The 17,936-nt window shown below is 39.4% G+C and overlaps 1 protein-coding gene across 3 annotated transcripts in view; it reads right to left on the bottom strand.

Moving 5' to 3' along the window:
- Positions 1-17,064, bottom strand: part of LOC122707997 (dimethylaniline monooxygenase [N-oxide-forming] 2-like) — a 34,616-nt gene extending 17,552 nt beyond the window's left edge. Inside the window, exons 1-2 of one of the 3 annotated variants that reach the window (XM_043924066.1) lie at positions 16,722-17,063; positions 13,094-13,233 (exon numbers count right to left, since the gene is read on the bottom strand). In XM_043924066.1, the coding sequence (XP_043780001.1) occupies positions 13,094-13,225 (132 nt within the window). In that variant the 5' untranslated portion in view covers positions 13,226-13,233; positions 16,722-17,063. Of the gene's footprint in view, positions 1-13,093; positions 13,234-14,906; positions 15,418-16,721 lie in introns of those variants that run through there. The other 2 variants (XM_043924067.1, XM_043924069.1) reach the window with 2 other exon arrangements.
- Between the last annotated feature and the right edge of the window lie 872 nt (positions 17,065-17,936).

The following is a 17,936-nucleotide window of genomic DNA, read 5'->3' as shown; positions in this document are numbered from 1 at the left end:
ATGTTATCAAACAGGCTTTATAAGAAAATGTAAATAATGCCACCCAAGAACTCCTCAACAGATGCTTATGCACAGGCAGAGACTAAGTATAATCCAGCATATTATGACTCAGCACCAGGGGGGGTATAAAAATAAAAATGGAAAGATTATAAGAACTCATGAATTAATTGTAATAAATTATCTAATCTTACATAAATGGCATTAAAATCTCCTCTGCAGAATAGTAAAGAACAGTAAATATCCAACTCTAATTCCACCATTGTAATAAATCAGTTGTATACATTGCTTTCTTACCATTACTCATAGAAAATCATTACTTTCCTGCCAGATCTTTAGATCAAGCCTCCTTAGATTTCTGTAACACAGAAAGAGGCAACCTGGACTAGCAGAAGGAGCCTGGGCTTTGAGTTAGACACAGGTTTGAATTCATCTCTTTCAGGCTATGTGAGCCTGGACCAGTCAGTGCCTCTGAGCTTCGGTCCTGTCATTTGTAAACTAGGGATGTGCTAGGTGCTCAATAGTATTGTTATTGTCCGTAGTTACAGAGGAAGCTATAAGCTTCAGCAAAGTTGTCAGTGACACCTCACTGTTCACCACAGGATAAAGGTATCCAGGCAGCTGCTCTGACACCACAGCAACTGATACAAACACTCGCTATCATCTATCACATCTGAATTTTCTGATAGTTCCTTTACAAGAGGCTATACTTTATTTCAAAGAGTTAAAGATTAAACTGTGGGATCTTTCCTCTTTTATCAGCAAAGCTCTTTATATGTTTTGGGCTTCACTGTGTCCAAATTTCAGAGATTATCGGTACTAACATGACTTTCCAAGTTTAAAATGATGTTTGCTCTCAGAACACGTTTAAGACCAATAAAAAGTCCGAGTTTGTAAAGATCCTTCTCCCTCATACATTGCACTCTCTTCCTCATTCATTCATTCACTCATGCCTACCATAGGCCAAGAGTCAGATGCCTTTTTTCCCACGAGCAGATTGTTTATCTTTCCTAGTCTGTAATTGAGGTGCAGATGATAGCTTTGTTAGAGTTTTAAGTGGCTTGATAAAAACTAGTCATGTTAGGGTATACTAGCTTTCTAGGTGATTAATTTGGTGTGGTCTTATTATTAACTGTATGTATGTACAGAAGGCAAAGGAAGTTTGTATTCAAATATGAAGTGCTTTCTGTCTCATATACAAGGATATAATCTGAACTTTGGATGAATAAATCATGGTATTTTTGTTTTCAAACACTAGCTTCAAATTGCTTAATACAGTCATCCCTTAGTATTCGTAGGGGATTAGTTCCAGGACCATCTGTGGATACCCACATCCAAGGATACTCAAGTCCATTATATAAAATGGTGTAGTATATGCACAGAGCATACACAAGTTACATAAGTCAGATTCCTCCTTTTCTCCTGTAAAATGAAGTTCATCAATTGTTCCATTAGTCAGTTGTCATGAGGCTTTGATGAGATTAGATAAAATGCTTAGCACAATGCCTGACTTTAAATAAATGCTCCATTCACGTTTGCCTCTCTTGCGTTACTACTGGCCATTGGAGCCAGTCTTACTGAACCAGTCATAGTTTTGAGACAGTATTCTGTCCATTTTATTAAATGGACTGTTACAGTAGAGCTAACATATTAGTTTTTACAAGTGCTTTAAATTGGCTTTAACATGTGGTTGGCTCCTCTGTCAGGTCATTTTAAGGGAATTTTGAGTGATGAGAACTGATGTTCTCATCAGGGGTTCTGATGTCTGAGCCCCTATAGTAGTTCCAGAGCCAGGGCAAGACTCTCCTTTGGGGGTTTTACTTGTGTAATTTGACACAACTGATGATGACATCAAAATTCTTTTACTGAACATCAAGTAATGATCTTTATACTTAGGTTGATTGGTAGACAACTATTAAAAAATGCTTTGTGTCCATGTGCGCTTCTTCCTATACTGGCTGAAGTAGATGGCTATACGTTTAGATAAATCTGGGTAAAATTGAGTTTTCCTGGGGTTATAAAGGGAAGATGATTCTTATTAATAAATAAGTAAATAAATAAATGTCTATCAACTATATCTCCTGTTTAGGCCCTGAGCTTGGAGTTAGGGGTAAAGTGTAACCAGGACACACAGTTTTCTATCTTCATGGAGCTTATTATCACATTGAATTAAAATCAGTTTGGGCTTTGGGGATGGAAAGTCGAGAAATAAGATGAGAGGCTTTGTTCTCACTAAGGCAAGGACAGGAGACATGACTTTCAAAACAGATAAATTTAACTCATATATTTACTTAAAATACAAGTACTGCCTAAAAATGAGCTAAGCACAAATACAGATTAATAGCCTGAATTTCCTAACAAATAGAATTAGTGACAATTTACTTGTTTAAGGTAACTGATCATATGGTAAGCATTTTTCTTAATATAAATTTTTTGCAAGTCAGAAGATTATGTAGCAAAACCAAGTTAGTTCAGACAACACTTATTTAGAATTTATGATCTTAAAAAAAAAAGAATTTATGATCTTTTATTATAGGCTGGATTGAAGTTTATCTTTTATTCCTTAGAGATGAAAAGGATATAAAAACTAAATTAAGATTAAGAAAGATTATAAAGCTAATATTTAATCTACTAGAAGGAGCAAGCTTGCAAAGCAAAAATAGATTCACTTATTAAAAATGTAAATACAAAATCTTGTAAATTGTTTTTTGTTATGAAATGTAATTATATTGACTTCTAGCAATCCGTAGTTTATTCTCATCGCTAGTTATTCTAAGCAGTTTGGAAATAAAATTTATTTCTTTGAAAATATCCTAACATTCCCTATTTTCAGTCTTTTAGAAGTGGATTTTATCTGCTCTTGTAATATACTTGTAATAAGTATAATTGAAACTTTAAATTATTACCATTAAGAATATTTTTATTTTAATTATTTTAACATTTTATTTTAATTATTTTAGAATCTTATTTTTATTTTAAAAATTTTAATTTTTTATTGGCTTATAGTTGATTTACAATGTTGTTACTTTCTGCAGTACAGCAAAGTGAATCAGTTATACTTACATATCCACTCTTTTTTAGAGTCTTTTCTCATGTGGGTCCTTGTCCTACAGATAGAGGCAAAACTGTCTTTCTCAAATGCTAATCTATGGACTGATTCCAGTAGAAGAATTCAGGGGATCGTTGAAAAGTATTAAAAGGGTGAATAGGTCTGGTTTGGGCCCAGACATCTGTATTTTAGAAGTGCTCCCCAGACATCTGTATTTTAGAAGTGCTCCCCAGCTGACTCTTATGCACAATGAACACTGGGAGACACACCCTTTATTAGCGTGTCATTGCATTCTGCCCTCTCTCCTTTGGGCCTCTCTCCTTTCTGCCCTTGATCACTGAAAGAGCCCCCTGGTTAAACTCGTTGACTCAGATACTGCCCACTGTCTTCACTGATTTCAGGGTAAATGGTACACTCATGGGCATGGGACACAAGGTGCTCATGGTGAGACCCTGGCTCTTCTCTCCAGCCTCATCAGTTATTGCTCAGCCACCTGCATCCTTCTTTCCAGCCACATTACATGACTTTCTATTCTCTAAGTATATCAAGTTTCACAAACCTCCACACCTTTGCACATGCCATTTGCTTAGCCTAGATGGATTTTCACATATCTGATCTCTGCTTATTGTCAAGACAAATAAAAGTATCATACCCTTCTGCTGAGTGAGACTCTGTGCTTTCCATAACACTCAGTGTTTCAGCTCTTATAAATCTGCACTCTGAATTTTCTTTAGTTCCCGCCACACCCCGCTTCCGAAAACTGAGCCCTTTGATGGCAGGGACTGTACACTTGTGTCTTTTTAGTACCTAGTATATGCCTGGTACATATTATGCAACCAGGTAATATGTTTGTTGAATGAGTGAAAGAAGTCATGTTAACCAGAGCATTTTTCCCTCATTGTAAATAGGGCTTAATGATACTAAGATACTGCTAAATGATACATTAAAATAGTAGTGTAATGGGAACAAGTAAATGGTTTTGCTGATAGTATGCTATAAATTTTGTTTTGTTTCATGCATGCAAATGTTATGATTTTGCTAATATTATGTTACAAACTTTATTCTATACATTTGAACTGTGGTGTTGGAGAAGACTCTTGAGAGTCCCTTGGACTGCAAGGAGATCCAACCAGTCCATCCTAAAGGAGATCAGTCCTGGGTGTTCATTGGAAGGACCGATGCTGAAGCTGAAACTCCAGTACTTTGGCGACCTCACCTGAAGAGTTGACTCATTGAAAAAGACCCTGATGCTGGGAGGGATTGGGGGCAGGAGGAGAAGGGGACAACAGAGGATGAGATGGCTGGATGGCATCACCAACTCGATGGGCATGAGTTTGAGTAAACTCTGGGAGTTGGTGATGGACAGGGAGGCCTGGCGTGTTACAATTCATGGGGTCGCAAAGAGTCAGACACGACTGAGCAACTGAACTGAACTGAACTGATACATGTAAACATTACTTCTTTAAAAAAAAATTATGGAAAACTAATCAAAATTAGGGCTTTCCTCTGTAGCTCAGTTGGTAAAGAATCTACCTGCAGTGCAGGAGACCCAGGTTCGATTCCTGGGTCGGGAAGATCCCTTGGAGAAGGAAATGGCAACCCACTCCAATGTTCTTGCCTGGAGAATCCCACAGACAGAGGAGCCTGGCAGGCTACAGTCCATGACGTCACAGGAGTCAGACACGACTGAGCGACTAAACCACCAATCAAAATATATCTTAAACAGCTGGTAAAGAGGCTTAAGAATCATAGTACTTCATATTTGCTTTCCTGGAGAGTTACAAATATCTAACATGTTAAATTTGGTTCTATTAAATGGACAACAGTGTACAAAAACACATATTGGATAATGCTGTGATACATTTATCACAGAGAACTTCCGAAAGTAAAACAAGGGTAAGGCGGTTATCTTTTCAGGGAAGGAAATGGCTCTTTGTTCTAAGCTAGTTCTGTCTAATGTTAAAATGAACATAATGTGCTGTTAAAAAAAAAAAACATGCCAATTGAAACAGAAGAGAGGCTGTGAGGCATAGAATAAAGAAAGTACATGTTTTGGTCAGTGTGAAAATAGCACCATATGGGAAATTCCATTTGGTGATTTCCCAGGTGTCTACTTCACAGTCTCATCTATTATCAACATTTAAATCAGTAAATTTGATGGAGACAAATACAGATGATCAAATTTGTATATACCCGAAGTATGGAGGCATAGAAACTAGACACAGGATTGAAGCTTCAAATAAACACTTAAGAAAGTGAGGTATCGGTGATTGACAATATGATATTGCTTTCAGGTGTACAGAGAGTGATTCAGTGTTTTTATAGACTGTACTCCATTAGAACTTATTACAAAATAATGGCTATATTTCCCTGTGCTGTACAATATATCCTTGTTGCTTAGCTTATTTATTTTATACACGGTAGCTCTTAGTCCCATACTCCTAACTTGCCCCTCCTCTCTTGCCTCTCCCCGCTGGTAACCATTAGTTTGTTCTCTGTATCTGTGTCTGTTTCTGTTTTGTTATATACATTCCTTTGTCTTATTTTTCAGGTTACACACACTCTGACTTGTTTCACTAAGTATAATACTATCTAGTCCATCCAGGTTGTTGCAAGTGCCAGAATTTCATTATTTTCTATGGCTGAGTAGTATTCCATTATGTATACTGCCATATCTTTATCCATTCATCTGTTGATGGACATTTCATTTGCTTCCATATTTTGGCAGTTATAAACATTGGGGTGCATGTATCTTTTTGAATTTGTGCTTTTGGATATATACCCAGCAGTGAAATTGCTGCTTTGCATAGTAATTCTATTTTTAATTTTTTGAGGAAATTCCATACTGTTTTCCACAGTGACTGTACTAATACACATTCCGGCCAACAGTACACAAGGGTTAGCTTTGTTCTACATTCTTGCCAACATTTCTTATTTGTGGTCTTTTTGATAATAGCCACCCTGGTATGAGGTAATATCTCATTATGGTTTTAATTTGCATGTCTCTGATTAGCAGCGTTAAACATCTTTTCATATGCCTGTAGGCCATCTGTGTGTCTTCTTTAGAGAAATATTTATTCAAGTCTTATGCCCATTTTTAAACTGTGTTGCTTCTTTTTTTGATACTGAGTTGTGTGAGCTGTTTATATATTTTGAATATTAACCCCTTATCAGCCATATCATTTGCAATTATTTTCTCCCATTCAGTAGATCATCTTTTCATTTTGTGCAAAAGCCTTGAAGTTTTATTAGGTCTCATTTGTTTATTTTTGCTTTTGTTTTCTTTGCCTTAGACAAATAAAAAAATATGCTATAATTTATATCAAAGAGTGTTCTGCCTATGTTCTTTTTTGGGAGTTTTATGGTTTCAGGTCTTATATTTAGGTCTTTAATCCATTTTGAGTTTAATTTTTTATATGGTGTGAGTAAATATTCTAATATTATTCAACATAGAAAACTTAACAGAAGATTGAAACTTCATATAAACACTCTTTGACTAAGAATAAAACCAACTAAATAATGTCTAACATGCACAAATGTGAAATCCTGTAATTAAGATTAAAAAATTGAAGTGAATAAAAAAAAAGATTAAAAAATTAGTTTTTACAAAGATAGGATAATAGTGACCCAAGTCATCAATAATTCAGATGAAAAACACACAGGGGTTTTAATTGATCCCAAGTTTAGTATTCATCTTTAGAATTATGTGAGATGAAGCATGAGGGTAAGCATATATAATATTGTGGCTGGTTCTAAGACATCTTATTATGTCACCTTATTATCATCTACCACTTATTAGTTACTATAGGCAAATCACTTACTTTGGCTTTCTCACTTTTAAGTTAGAATTAATAAAAACTAATGTATTGGGAGTATAGAAAGAGATAATTCATATGCAAATAATTATATAAATGATAGCATTAGCTTTGCAAATACTGAAAAAGCTGCTGCTGCTGCTGCTGCTAAGTCACTTCAGTCGTGTCCGACTCCATGCGACCCCATAGACAGCAGCCCACCAGGCTCCCCCATCCCTGGGATTCTCCAGGCAAGAACGCTGGAGTGGGTTGCCATTTCCTTCTCCAATGCATGAAAGTGAAAAGTGAAAGCGAAGTCACTTAGTCGCGTCTGACTCCTAGCAAGCCCATGGACTGCAGCCTACCAGGCTCCTCCGTCCATGGGATTTTCTAGGCAAGAGTACTGGAGTGGGGTGCCATTGCCTTCTCCACTGAAAAAGCTAGTGCACATTAAACCTTTAGTAGAGAGGTGCAGCATTCAAACCTAGTGAGCACAAGCTATAGTGGGAAAGTGTAAACTGAATTGACCATAAATTTTTTGAGGGGAGTGATTTTTATGTGATTGATTCAGACTTTCATTTTTATTATTTTCCCACTACCTATATTCCCTTGGGCAAGTTATTTATCCTAAACTCTTCATATGTTAAGTGAGGATAATTGTGTGTAACTATAGAAGTTAAAGAGTAACATATTTTAACATTGATTCTGATTGGTAGAGTTGTGGAGAGGCAAATTTTGCTGGAAGTGGGTGTGGAGGCTCCAGCAGCATTTTCAGCAGCTCCTTCCTTGAAACTACTGTCTCCTGGAAATCCAGACCCTCACGTGATCCCATTGGAGGCCTGTGAAATTTTGCTTATTGTATGTTTCACTCTTCAGTGAAGACTGTTTTCTTTGGGTAGAGAAATTGTTTATATTTATCTCTTGAGTATAGTTTTAAGGGAGGTTTGAAATGTGATATTGTTGCAAGTGCCAGGGAGCTATATACTTAAACATTTTATATCTAATAAGGCTTGGACTATAAAGCTGAGCACCGAAGAATTGATGCTTTTGAACTGTGGTGTTGGAGAAGACTCTTGAGAGTCCCTTGGACAGCAAGGAGATCCAGTCAGTCCATCCTAAAGGAAATCGGTCCTGAATATTCATTGGAAGGACTGATGCTGAAGCCGAAACTCCAGTACTTTGGCCACCTGATGCGAAGAACTGACTTGTTTGAAAAGACCCTAATGCTGGAAGAGATTGAAGGCGGAGGAGAAGGGGACAACAGAAGATGAGATGGTTGGATGGCATCACCGACTCGATGGACATGAGTTTGAGTAAACTCCGGGAGTTGGTGATGGACAGGGAAGCTTGGCATACTGCAGTCCATGGGGTTGGCAAAGAGTTGGATACAACTGAGTGACTGAACTGAACTGAATTAATTCAAATTTTAACCTAACTCTTCTATCCCACAGGATGATATCTCTAATTCTGAAATTTTAGACATCAGGAATGTGATAGCAGGAGAAATATTTTGGGGCAGAAGGCATCTTCCTGGAATTAATCAAATCATATATATATATATATATATATATATATATATATATATTAATTGAAGCATAATTGGCATACAAAATTGTATTAATTTCAGATGTAGGACATAATGGTTGACATTTGTATGCATTGTGAAATGTTCACCACGGTAAGTCTTATTTCTCATTTGTCATGATAAAAAGTTATGAAGTTTTTTTTCTTGAGATGAGAACTTTTAAGATTTACTTTCTTAGCAATCTTTATTTATTTTTGGCCACATCTCATGGCATGTGAGATCTTAGTTCTCCCACCAGGGATTGAACCCATGCCACGTACCAGGGAAGTCCTCTTAGTAACTTTTAAACTTGTAATACAATATTTTGAACTATAGTTCCAAACTATATATGCATGACATTTATATGCATGACATTTAGTCATCCCATCTTCAGAAGTTTCCTGTGTAAAAGCACAGTTAACTTGATGGGGTGGGCTGAGGGGGATAGGAGGAAGAGACCAGAGATCACCAGCAGCTAGCATTCCATGTGTAATTCCAAAGAGTTTCTGGAAAATTTAGCATTGGATCCCCTTGCTATAGATATCAAAAATCACTGGTGGGGTTGGAATTGTTAAATATAATATCTTCGTCAAACTACAAAGAAGCTAACAAAATTTAACAGGGCTCTGCAGGACTAACACTGTCTTTAAACAGTTCCATGAACGTGGGCCCATGGTCCATCTTGCTTATCTTCTTCTTCCCTTGCCATGATTACTCCCTCCTCTTGGGCTCTGGGCCTCTTCTTCTTGCCTTTGCTTAAGGAATTCCTCACAAAGTTTTCTAGTTATTGTTTATGTATATGTTCAATCACTCTCTCTTTATTGAGTCCTTCCCATCCACACTTAAAATATTGAAGACTCAAAATTTCAAAACAATCCCCCCCATTTCAACTTATATTGAAGGAGGAAACAGAACAGGCTCCATCTTGAAAGCAGGACTCCATCTTGGGCCGGACTGTGGACTCTGAGCTCTATGCCCAGTATCTATGGAAACGACATACCAGCTGGAAAACCAGACCCCCAGATGGAAGAGCCCCAGGGCTCATACCTAGACTCTCCATGCCTAAAAGAATACCCTAATTATCTGTGAAACTGAATAGAATCATAAATTCTATTATGCTTATTGGGGTATGACCACAGGCCTATTGATAATTGTCTACTGTTAACTACCTAGGCTTAAGGCATATGGATGATGGGTTAACTTTGTATCTTTCTTTTCCTTTGTTCAGACTAGTTTCAGGGAATTTGGGGAGGTGGGTTTGGGCACATATACTTAGGGTATATAAGGTTTTCACAAAAACTGGTCAGGGTCCTTGGCTAAGAGAAGACTCTGCCTCGGGCCCACCAGTGTAATAAACTGCACTCCACTATTGTGTTGTCCTTCTGAGTGAATTTGTTTCCTGGAATGTGTGGCTACAACAATATCCTCTTACAACCATGTCTCTCTCTGTCTCATTTCAATCTTCATGAAGGGGTCATCACACACTGACAGCCTCTGTTTTCTCCTGGACTCCTCAACTCCTTGTCTAATCTTGGTCTTTGCCACCCAAAAACAAAACAAAAAGACCTATATTAAAGACACTAATGAACTTGTTCAAAGCTAATCTCCATTTCTTCTTCAAGTCTCTTTCTTTGCCATACCATTCTCTAAGAAGCTTTCCATAACCCTATAGATCTTCACAAGGTAGCTGTTGTACCTGCTGCCCCAACCTAGTACCCTGTACTTTGGGCACAGAATTGATTACACTGCATTGCAAAGATCTGTTTACAGTTTCTGTTCCCCACTAGATTCTAAGGAGGGTTGGGGCCTTGTCTATCTTGTTCCCTGTGTGTCCTGGGAGAGGGACATCACAAATACTTGAATGAATGAAAATGAATATTACCATTGCATTTTTGGAAAAAAAATATGTGTATGACTAAAAGAAATTACATCAAAATTTAAATAGTGGTAATTTATTTAGTGCTCATGAGTATTGATATTATATTTAATTTATATTTTTCCTTTTCTTTTTTTTGGCCATGCCTCATGGCATATGGGATCTTAGTTTCCCAACCAGGGAATGAAACCATGCCCCTTGCAGTGGAAGTGTGAAGTCTGAATCACTGGACTGCCAGGGAAGTCCTGTATTTTTCTTTTAACGAATATTATTTTTTATTTTTACTTTTTTTTTATTGGAGTATAGTTGCTTTACAATGTTGTGTCAGTTTCTGCTGCACAACAAACCGAATCAGTCATATATACACTCACACCCATTCTTCTCTTGATTTCCTTCCCATTTAGGTCATTACAGAACATTGAGTAGAGTTCTCTGTGCTATACAGTAGCAATATTATTTTCTAAAATTAGTTTATATCACTGTATAATAGGAGAAGGAAACCAAGCCAACCATAGGGTCAAATAGCAGAAGGTACACAAACCAGACCGAATATTTTTTTCCATACTGACATTTGGTGGCTTGATGAGGCCCACAGTACACCAGAAAAAAATTTTTTTTTCCCCTAGTACACTATGGGCTTCCCTGGTGGCAAAGAATCTGCCTGCAATGTGGGAGAACTGAGTTCGGTCCCTGGGTTGGAAAGATCCCCTGGAGGAGGGCATGGCAACCCACTCCAGTATTCTTGACTGGAGAATCCCCATGGACAGAGGAGCCTGGCCGGCTACAGTCCATAGGGTCACAAAGAGTCGCACATGACTGAGTGACTAAGCACAGCACAGTACACTATAATCCTAGAGGTGTGGTCATTTACATACATTTGCTTATTCTGTTTTCGTCATCATCCATCCAAGACTGGCAAATGCCACTTCCTCCATGCAGTCTTCCCTCATTCATACCAGTGTGAAGTACCTCCCCAGCCCTGAGCTCCTGCTAAATGCTGCTCTTCTCTTCCCCCTGAAGCATTTACTATTTGGGCCTCCATCTTTTGACACCTTATACCCTACCAGGGGCAGATCCCTTTATTCCCACTGAAGACCCTGATATTCCCAGTAACCAGGACCAATTCTGGCCAGAGGCATGTGTGAGAGGGTAGCAGGCAGGAAGGCTAGGGGTCTCCAAATGGAGGAAATAGGCTGTAAATGTCAGACGTCTTTTATCTCTCTCTTAAGCGGCAGGAGGAAACAAACTACATGTGACAGATTTTTTCCCTTTCTCTATACAAAATTGAAAGGAGATTTCCTTTAAAATTCTGTGTTGCCATGACAACACCTGGTTCCACCTGAACTTAACTTTTTTCAAACCTTGAGCTAACCAATGCAGTTTTTCTTACGGAAATATTTTTCTTAAGTTATGTTAATGAACTATATTTACCCTAGACTCTGTCTTTCTTCAAGTCAGTTTGCCTAAGGCTCAGAACCTACGTGAACAAACCAGTATGTTTTATTCATGCAAATGTTCTCTTAAGCTATGTTAATGAGACTATGTATTTGCCTGGAAACCTGCCTTTCTTCAAGATTCACGCCAATCATTTTATGGCCTGGGACAACTCACCTTGTGCCAATGTTATCTCAAAATGCATGTTGTGGGTGAGGGGCCTGGTGCCAGTCTCTGAGTTTTGAGACATTTCCTTTCTCTAACTAGCAACGTGCTAGTAGCTATATAACTTCCTGCTAACGACTAGCAGGGGGACACGCTTTCTTCCCCCTTCTGATGTCTATGTCAGAAGCTTTCTCTCTTTCTTTTATACTTTAATAAAACTTTATCACACAAAAGCTCTGAGCAATCAAGCCTCGTCGCTGGCCACGGATTGAATTCCTCTCCTCTGAAGGCCAGGAATCTCAGCGTCTTTCACGGCTCAGCAACAACCTTTCATATGGCATTTAGCCATTTCCAGCCCTACTTCCTGATGCTCAAGTCACCTACTGGCTGGCGGAACCTCGAGCATATGCCCTAGGCTGCACATTCCACTCTTAAGAAGAGAAATAGTGCCTGGGTTCTTCTTCTTCTGATAATGTAAAAACCACCCCCTAGACCTAACAAGGTCTGGATTCTAGCCTTTTCCCTTGCCAATTCTCTTCCAAAAGACATGAACAATGCCTTGGGGCTGGGGCTCCACCCCCTGATGCCAACTTCTGTCCTTCTTAAGGTGCCATCTGCTTCACATTCACCAATGAGATTCAGCTTACCTAACGTGACACTCTGCTACTTTGTCTTAGAATGTTCATGGTCCAGAAATCATCATAACTTCCAATCCTATGTTTGTGTATCAGACTTAACTCTTTCTTCCTCTTTCCTCCAAATTCTCTTGTCCCTACCCTGCCAGTTCTCCAAGTGCATCACCTATCAGGCTGCATCCTGCATGGGGTCAGCAGGACACCATACACAAAGTTGTGATGCTGCAATGAGCTGCTCCCTTAATGATCACCATGTGTGGGTGCTCAGTCATGTCCATCTCTTTTGAGACCCCATGGACTCCACTGTCCACCAGGCTCCAGCCCATCAGGCTCCTCTGTCCATGGGATTTCCCAGGCAGATACTGGCATGGGTTGCCATTTCCTTCTCTGGGGGATCTTCCCTGACCCAGGGATCGAACCCTCATCTCTTTCTTTGGTAAGCGGATTCTTTACTACTGAGCAACCAGGGAAGCACTTTATGATCGATCACCAGATAGACTACAGCCACCGTGCGTGGGCAGGGACAAGGCAAATGGCCAGATTATGGTTGGTGGAGGTGGGAGGGTATGAACTACGCACAGTAAACTTCCACAGTCCGCCGATGTCACTACTTCTTTCAAAGCAGATGGGCTCCAGGTCTTCATCTAAGCAGCATTTGATGGAGGACAGGCCACTCACACCAGCTCCGATCACTGCAACTCGCTTGGCCATGCTGTGTTCTGTATGATACAGATTAAGCAGAGCTTCTTTATATGACAAGGAGCCCTTGTCACAGAATTCAACTTTCACAATGATATAGATACCCTCCTTTTGTCTCTGAGCTGAGGCAGAATCATATTTTGGCTAAATATGAAGGCTCTGAAATCAGACTGTTTCAGTTTAGATGCTGGATTCATTTATTTACAGTATGATCTTGGGCTAGTTGTTTATTCTTTCTGTGCCTCAGTTTTCTCATCAGTATAATGAGAGTGGAAATAATAATGCCTATCTAAAATAGGCATTGTCCTGAAATTAAATGACTGAGATATGTTGGAAAGGTTGTAGAAGTGTGTCTGCTACATAGTAAGTACTCAGTTAAATTTTGCTCTTATTACTATCTAGTTTAGCCAAGACCTAGCACCAAATATTTAATTAGCATTCATTTCCCACTTCTCTAACGACTCCTTCCTTTCCTCTCTTCTTTCTGGAAAAGGCAGCTCACACAGATAAAATTTATCAACATTTGGGAACACACAGATAGACACACCTGGTGCTTCCTTTGGATTGAGGAGTAAAAGGTCTTCATCCCCTTAAGATTTTATATTCCCTCAGTATTAAAAACACTTTGCTATCACCTAACCCTTCTAAAATCCTAGGAACTGCAACCAGCAAAAATGTTCATTTTTATTCAAAGCATCTAAAGTCCTAAAGAGTAGCTAGTCATGGGTCATGTCCAGTAGCAAAAAAGATACTACATGAATTGAGGGGAAGTTCTTAACTTTGAACAATGAAAGCTTAACTGACCGTAATACAGAACTAAGTCCCCAAGGAAATCCATATGGCATATTCTAGAGACCAAGATGAGATCACATGGAAATGGGGATGTTACCCTTGTCAGGAAAGATTGGAGGAAGCATGAAGGTGTTATGACAGTTTATATCAGGTTTTAAGATTGTAGTTTTGGGCTTATGCAGGTATCAACATACTGTTTTTTTTTTTTTTTTTTTTTTTTATCAGATGGGTTAATACTAAGTTAATTCCAGCGAATCAGGTTTGTCACATGGAGGGCTTTGAAGTGTCGGGTGGACTCAGGTGTAACTGCTGAGTTTTTGAACATGACTTAAAGCCAGTCTGCTAGTAAGACGCTGAGTCGAGAGAGACTCTAGATATCTGAGTATGAGTCTGGATGTGCACATCTCACTGGGGTGAGAGTCTGAAGTGTCCCGAGATTCCTGCTACTGAGCCTCTTCCCTCATTTGAGCTCAGGTTTGCTGCCATGCTTTCTGGGTGGGTTTGCGGTGGGGGGTTTATCCTCAGGGCTTTGCAGTTTCTCTCTAGCCAAATCAGAGCCCCCAGGCACAAGAAGAGTGTCAGTAAAGGAGATGGTTGGGGGAAATGGGCTCTGGATTGGTTGGTTTGGATTCAAAAAGTCACCCTCCCAGGAGGGAAGTTTACTACCTCAAGGAGCTGGCTAAGCCAGGGAGCAGCAGTCCCTAAGGCATCAGCAAAGCCTTAACTGTCAAAGCATCAAAATATAGAAAATAAAGAGGTATGGTTAATACAAGTGAGAAAGGGGAAAGCGCTGGGAAGAAAATAAAAAATAAAAGGACCCCTAGGCACAAAGACAAAGGGAGTTAGTGACTTTACAGAGGGCAGAAGAAGACTTCTGAGCCCTTGGACCTCTCAGACTTACCTGGTTCCAGAGGGACTTGCAGGAAGGATCAGAGGGCTTTTCCAGGCTTGCCTGTTTCAAAATCTTACTTGCCGTCCTTCCCTTTGCAAGGTTGAGAACTTCCTGCCTGGCTTCATTATTTACAACAAAATTTACACTCTTCCCTCCCTGAGACTTTTGGTTTATTTAGGAGTCTCTTTTTGATTTTGGAAGAGTTGGGTAGTCTGCAGTAAGAATGGACCCTGGAGGCAGCAAAACTGGGTTTGAACTCTGTCTCTGCAACTGATGGGCCATGTGCCCCCCAAACAACCCACTTACACACTTCAAGATGTACTGTTTGCAAATAAGAAACACAGTCACATGGAAGGATTGTTTGAGTCTGAAACTGTGATAATAATTACACAAAACTGCCTAGCACCAAATATTTACTCAGAATTCATTTCCCACCTCCCTAACTATTCCCTCCTTTCCTCTCTTCTTTCTGGAGAAGACATCTCACACAGATAAAATTCATCAGCAAGTTTGGAAACACATAGGCAAACACACCCATGGCTTCCTTTGGTCTAGATAGCTAGTAAAAGGTCTAGATAGCTTTTAATCAGAAACGAATGGCCTCCCCCGATAAGAACACATACATTTCCAGGGCACGAGGGAGAAGTCTGGAATTGGCAGATCTCACTGTGCTCTGTTTTTGCAATAATAATAAGAAAGAAATAGTTGTTAAGTGATCTGGTTAAAATGCAAAATGTGCTGCAGTGAATAGACTGGTAGCAAATTAATTCACTCCACACGTGTACTCTATGTAACTCTAAGGGCAGATACTGAGCCAAGTTTTGGGGCCCCCAGAATGATTAAGAATCAGTGAGTAAAAAACAGTAATAAATACAGACCCAGTGACTATCCACAAGAAGATGCCACTATATAGACAGAGGCTGACACGCATGATATCAGGCAATATGTCTTGTAATAGCAGCATGCTCTGGGTACAAATGCTTGAAGACACTCTTGGGCTGCTTAGCTATGCCTGGAGACCTAGCTAGAGATACATACTGGGCTGTGTTTTTCCTGAGCAAAAACACCCAAGTGCCAAATAATTGATGCCCCAAATAGATGTAAATTGAAAGGCAGGGGAGACTACTGCAGGCCTGATGGGTCAGGAGGACAGGTGTGCTAAGCTCTTTGCAAACTGTAAGAATGTGCTATAAACGTAAGGTCCATTGCTGATATTTCGTTGCTGATATTTCGTTCCTTAATAGAAAAAGCCCTAATCTACTGAGTTGGAATTTTGAACAACAAGAAGACCCTATCCCATATCTGACACACCATAAAATGTAGCAGTCATTTTTGAGACATGGAGAGACTTGGATGATTAGCAAATCATACAGTTGATTATGATTTATATGAGTTTGGACTTCAATCTGTTTATATTTCTTATTATATCACTCTAACAGTGTTCTTCCTTTGCTACCGTATTTCCAAATGTGACACTTGTGGAATATTTTGTGTTTCTCAATGACAGGCAATTCCATCTCATCCAAAAGATGAAATCAGAAAGGAGCCTGGAATCACAGACAGTCCCACAGTTCTGTTATTCTCACCACATCTTCCTTCCGGGTGGCTTCTCCCTTTCATAACTTTGTTTCTTTAAGAAGTTCCTTTGCTTCCTGGTTTTCGCCCTAATTCTGCTGCCTTAACCCTAATCAAGAGACTCTCCAAAGACAGGATCACGCTTATCTCTAAGGAGTGCACTCACTTACCAAGGGGAATATTTACCCTCTGTGAAAGCAGCTTCTGGAAACATTTCCCCATTAAAAGAAAAAAATCCAGGAAACTTACCTTGCTGGCACAGAGCAGGTACTTTTACAAATTATTTCTCAAAGCCAATAGCCAATGACAGTGTTTGTCTTTAAAACAAAACAAAACAAAATTCCAAACGCAAACTCTTTGCTCTAAAAGAAAATGAAAAATAAAGGAATGCTGACTTTAATCAAAGTGCTCTTGGTTTAAAACAAAAACCTGCCGTTTTTCCTGTCATGCTGATGACAGCTGAAAATATACTCGCTGAGGGAAAAGAAAGTTGTGTAGGGCACCAGTTGAAACTTCCGTGATCTCGAGGGAGGGCTCAATGACGAATTAGAAGAGAGTTGTCGGATTGGAAAGCCACAAGCGACTTCTGCCCCTTTCCCCCACCCTCCTAAACGTCCCAGTTCCGATGGAGCTCTAAACTTAAAGGGGAGCACGTGGTGAGCGACTGCTCTTCTCACGGTAGCCTTTAGAGGGCGCCAAATCAGCCCAAACCACAATCGCCAGTGAATCGGGCGTTCTGCTTAACTAAATTCTGACTCTTGAATTAGTCTCTTGAACTATTATAGGAGCTGTCCATAGGAGAAGGCCAATTATGTGACTATTGTGTCATCAAGTTCTCCCAAGTAGGGTTAGTTCCCTAACCCCAAAAGTGTGATTTCAAAATTCAGGACTTATAAGGAATTTAAGCAGCTTCGTCTTTTCAGAAAAGGTCAGCAGAGGGAGCTGGCAACACATATTTGAAAAAGCTTAAAACTGGTTTTATATGTTAGCCTAGGGCACAAGAAGAGAAATAATTACAGAAGCACTGGCAATAATAGAATAATAGAATCCTAAACACCTTCCGCTGAGTGCCTGGAATTCAGTGTCAAAGACCATCTTAGCCTCAATTAACATTTTCTAGCCCAGTGGCGCAAATGAGCCAGGAATCCTGATTCCAGGAATCAGGAAGGTAACCTAAATGAGGGAGGAGGGCCTGGACAAGATCTGACTGGAAAGCACTTCCCCCATGTATTAGGTTTAACTAAATGGCATTATTTGAGAGCATAAGCCCCAAATTGCAAGGTTTTTAGATTCCTTTTAATAGAAACTACAAACTCAAATTTTTGTATAAAATCTTCTGTTGGCAACAAACTAATTTTTATTTTGAAAAATATTAAGCCCAGAGGAAAGTTGAAAAAACAGTTTGATTAATGTGCATCAACATATCCCTCACCCGTTTCATCAACTAGCAACCTCTTGACACAT

This window comes from Cervus elaphus, chromosome 14 (genome assembly GCF_910594005.1).
Source record: "Cervus elaphus chromosome 14, mCerEla1.1, whole genome shotgun sequence".
Lineage (NCBI taxonomy): Eukaryota > Metazoa > Chordata > Mammalia > Artiodactyla > Cervidae > Cervus > Cervus elaphus.
This window is presented reverse-complemented; position numbering and strand designations above follow the sequence as displayed.